This window comes from Brassica napus, chromosome C5 (genome assembly GCF_020379485.1).
Source record: "Brassica napus cultivar Da-Ae chromosome C5, Da-Ae, whole genome shotgun sequence".
NCBI lineage: Eukaryota > Viridiplantae > Streptophyta > Magnoliopsida > Brassicales > Brassicaceae > Brassica > Brassica napus.
This window is the reverse complement of record NC_063448.1, coordinates 11,605,655-11,609,693: the sequence shown is the minus strand read 5'-3', so window position 1 is coordinate 11,609,693 and position 4,039 is coordinate 11,605,655. Positions and strand designations below refer to the sequence as shown.

Genomic DNA, 4,039 nt, shown 5'->3' with positions numbered 1-4,039 from the left:
ACAAATATAAAATAAAAAAATATTTAAATAAAAAAATTATCCATTTTTTCATAAAAAATTTTAGAAAACAATTTTAATAGAAATTTAGTAAAACCTTCTATGTATAACAGTGTGGTTCACAGAGTCAATATGAGTCTGTAAAGTTGATGACAAAAAAAAAAGTAAAAAAAAAGTAAAACCTTCTATGTATAACATCTTATTGAAATTGAGTTATATACTTATTTAAGAAAACATTGTTAAAATTTTGGAAGATATTAATAAATATGTATAATGTCTTCATAAAATTAGGAAAACTTTTATAAATGTGTTAAGAATACAAATTTAAATATATTTTTCGAAAGAACTTCATGAATATATAGTTATTAATACATTACTGTATTTAAATTATATGTAAATTTAGTAAGATATTCTTGAATATGTATAACATATTCCTTAAGTTTTGAGAAGACTTTGAATTAATATCTAAACTTTATAAAGATATTATACATATTTATATTTAAATATGCATATAAGTCAAATTCATGAAATCTAAGTATACATATAAGTTACGTTCAAGAACCTAATTACACGTTTATGAAGGCATTCATTTATTCAATTTTTAATAAATTCAAGAAGATATCATATATGTTACAGAAGATTTTTCTAAGTTTTGATTTAAGAAAAAAAATTTCAAAAGAAAATTTGGGAAAAAGTAATTTTTAATTTTTAATTATTTATTTCAATTTTTATTATATAATTATTTATATATTTAATAAATAATTATTGAAATTATAAATGAGAGTATAATTATCATTACTTCTTAAATAAAATCTATTTAGAGAACAAAAAGTAAAAAATACAATTTTGGAGATTCGCACTTGTTGAAATGTGTATAAAATCTATACAAAATCTTTTATTTTTTGTAAAGAAAAATATAGAAATGTGTTATTTTCACATCTAAATATAGAGGTAAAAAGTAACAGTTCTCTATATTTTTCTCTAAAATAAAAGAATTCTATTATACAGTATACACTGGAGCAAATTCACCTCTATAAAAAAAATCACTATTTTTGAAGGAAATATAGAGACATACATTGGAGATGCTCATAGCAGAAACTATAAAACGGAGAGGCTGGCGACTCTCACAAAGATGAATAATCACAATTACACTACAAACATAAGAGTTAGAAGAGAATTCCAATAGCAAAAAAAAATAACATTCCTTCAAAAAAATGGGGATAGCCGCATTCGAATGGGGAGAAAGGCAACTAAAGCTGCTGTATAACAGAGACAACTTTGATACCTGGCAAGTTTAATATTATTCATACCTTTTAGAGTTTAATTTACTTATTGCATTAATTGTTTAGTTGATGAGTGTTACGTTTTACATTCGTGTGGTTAAAAAAGGATGATAAACGGGGCGGCTTGGAATGTCGAGGTGTTGAGTGGTTGGGCTCAACCGAACGGTGGGACATGGTGTGGTATCTCTAGAAATGGCCGAGTTGCTTTTCTTGTGGACGCAATGATCTTTGACGGTTTAAACAATTGCGTCTCTCTTCCTGCTGAGTTCTTGCAGGTTTGGTTAATTTTTTCTTTTCCCTGTTTTTTTTTTGTTTAAGCTATATTGAAAATGGATCTCAAGAAGAATTGCTTTTATTACAGGGCCACATGAGTCCACAAGACTTTGCAAATGAAATAGCTACAGACCCTTTGAGATACACCGGGATGACCTTTAAGCTAATTGTGGCAGACATAACTTCAAACTCTATGTTTTATATCAACAAATTATCTGCAACTGTGCCACATGTTCGTACAGAACAAGTTGCTTTTGGGGTGCATATCCTTTCTTATTCCGGACTCGATGGCCACCTTCCCAACGTAAATTAGTACAAGATCAAGATGTTTAGGATCTTCCATGTGCAAATTTCTATTAATAGTTACGCTTTGGTAATAATACATGCAGGATTTACGTCTGAAAGACTTTTTCAATGAGATGATTGATGAATATAAAAACGAAGAGCAACCATCGCTTAGGGAGATTGCTGAGAGGTTTGTGTATGATCCAACCGAAGCTGTGGAAGGAAACAAGCTAACCTCATTTTTTGTCGACTTTGAAGTAAGAGAACTAAACAGTAATTGGCTTCCGATAAAAGAAGGACGCTACAGAACAACGAGTACAACAGCATTGACCGTGAAACCGACTAATGAAGTAAAGTTCTATGAGAGGTATTTGGAGAATGGCGAATGGAGAGACCATGAAGTATCTTTCAACATCGTCTAGTTTTCAACCAACATTGCTCAGCATCTATCTGAATATTATTATCTCTAGATTCTCTACTATCGTTGTCCGTTGATGATGTAGTTGTATTTGTCTCTCTTTCTCCTTACTTTCACCTTCATTGTTTCGTGTGTTACTTAATTGCCTTATGGTATCTGTGATCCGTAAAAAAAGCACTGAGACCACATATCATGAGCTAGTTGGAATCCATCGCATAAAATAAGCCCATCTTATAAGCTTATCTCATATCTCCACCTCACACTGCCACGTCATGACAGACAGCATCTGAAACCAACCAATCACAACGCGTCTCTACAGATAGTATGGAGGTTGCTTTTTAGAGCCATGCACTGCGTTATCTCATTTTCTCCCTCTCACCACATAAAACTAATACACCTCACAATTTCTCAATCGACACAAAGATATCAAAATAAAAAAAAAAGTAAATCTAAGCCTCTAATCTTCATCATGGCTTCAGTAACCTCAGCCACCGTCGCAATCCCATCGTTCACCGGTCTCAAATCAACAATCTCCAAACCCTCCGCCGTCGTTAGAATCCCCACCAAGGCGGCAACATCATCATCGAAGCTCACCGTTAAGTCATCACTTAAGAGATTCGGAGTCGCGGCCGTAGCGGCTGCAGCTTCCATCGCTTTGGCTGGAAACGCCATGGCGATAGATGTTCTCTTGGGATCAGGAGAGGGAGCGTTAGCTTTCGTTCCCAACGAGTTCACAATAGCGAAAGGGGAGAAGATTGTGTTCAAGAACAATGCTGGATTCCCACACAATGTTGTGTTCGATGAGGATGAGATCCCAAGTGGTGTTGACGCGAGCAAGATCTCCATGGACGAGCAAGATCTACTCAACGCTGCCGGAGAGACGTACGAGGTTGCCTTGACTGAGCCTGGGACCTACAGCTTCTATTGTGCGCCGCATCAGGGTGCTGGTATGGTCGGTAAAGTCACCGTTAACTAAATAAAATGTGAGTGAAGTGAAAGAGTGTCTCTGAACCAAAGTAGAGGCTTTTCTGTCAGTCTTACATAAAGGTGTTTTTGTAATTCTAAAGAGTGTTGAATCGAATGGACCCCGTGATTGTTATAGTATGACTGGTTGGTTCTATAAATGGTTTTTCTTGGTTTATAAATTATATGTAGACTTATGTCTCGCCATCAAAGTTTTCGGAGTATTAAAAATAAGCTGTTTGTGTAGAAATCCATCTGCACCCTGCAGACATCAAGCCATATATATGAATTTAATTGTATAAAATGTAAAAAGTACATATTTACTAATAAACTCAGTCATGACATGTATAAGCGAACTACAACAGGCATGTTCGTTTATTATGTTGGAATGAAAAGTTTTATAAAGATGGAGAAAGTGTTTAAAGTGTTTGAAGAGAGAAATTTTGTGAAGAATAAAGATTTTATAACTTAGAAGAAGATTTTTATTACTTGTTACAAGCTTTGTTTATTTCTTGGTGATTCAAAATGAAAGGGGAGTGGAGGTATTTATAGCCTCCAAAATACAAAATATCTTACATATTTTAATCATAAATCTAGAGAATTCTACCATAATATCTAAGATTTTTTTATTATAATTATCTAGATAATTCTATGAGAATATCTAGATTTTTATTCTAAGGAGGTGGAGGATGATTCTAGATATTGGACTAAGTTTGGACTAAAATGATTAGTAAATTATTAGCCCAAAATGTGATCCAAATCAAGTTTAACTTTCAACACCCCCTCTTAAACTTGATTTGGTTACTCCTAGCAAACTCCT

General features: G+C 33.1%; 2 protein-coding genes across 2 annotated transcripts; both read left to right on the top strand.

Moving 5' to 3' along the window:
- Positions 1-656: 656 nt before the first annotated feature.
- On the top strand, positions 657-3,404 carry LOC111214003. The gene is made up of 3 exons (XM_048756724.1): positions 657-1,555; positions 1,642-1,857; positions 1,943-3,404. The coding sequence occupies exons 1-3, from the start codon at positions 1,388-1,390 to the stop codon at positions 2,258-2,260; spliced, it is 702 nt and encodes a 233-aa protein (XP_048612681.1). The 5' UTR covers positions 657-1,387; the 3' UTR covers positions 2,261-3,404.
- On the top strand, positions 2,112-3,404 carry LOC111198563 (plastocyanin major isoform, chloroplastic). The gene has a single exon (XM_022715847.2). It carries the CDS (start codon positions 2,603-2,605, stop codon positions 3,230-3,232), a length of 630 nt encoding a protein of 209 aa, XP_022571568.2. The 5' UTR covers positions 2,112-2,602; the 3' UTR covers positions 3,233-3,404.
- Positions 3,405-4,039: the final 635 nt, after the last annotated feature.

Coding starts and splice junctions, on each gene's coding strand:
- LOC111214003 (XM_048756724.1), top strand. CDS start 1,388: ATGATAAACGGGGCGGCTTGGAATGTCGAGGTGTTGAGTGGTTGGGCT. Junction 1,556..1,641: donor TTCCTGCTGAGTTCTTGCAG/GTTTGGTTAATT, acceptor CTTTTATTACAG/GGCCACATGAGTCCACAAGA. Junction 1,858..1,942: donor TCGATGGCCACCTTCCCAAC/GTAAATTAGTAC, acceptor TAATACATGCAG/GATTTACGTCTGAAAGACTT.
- LOC111198563 (XM_022715847.2), top strand. CDS start 2,603: ATGCACTGCGTTATCTCATTTTCTCCCTCTCACCACATAAAACTAATA.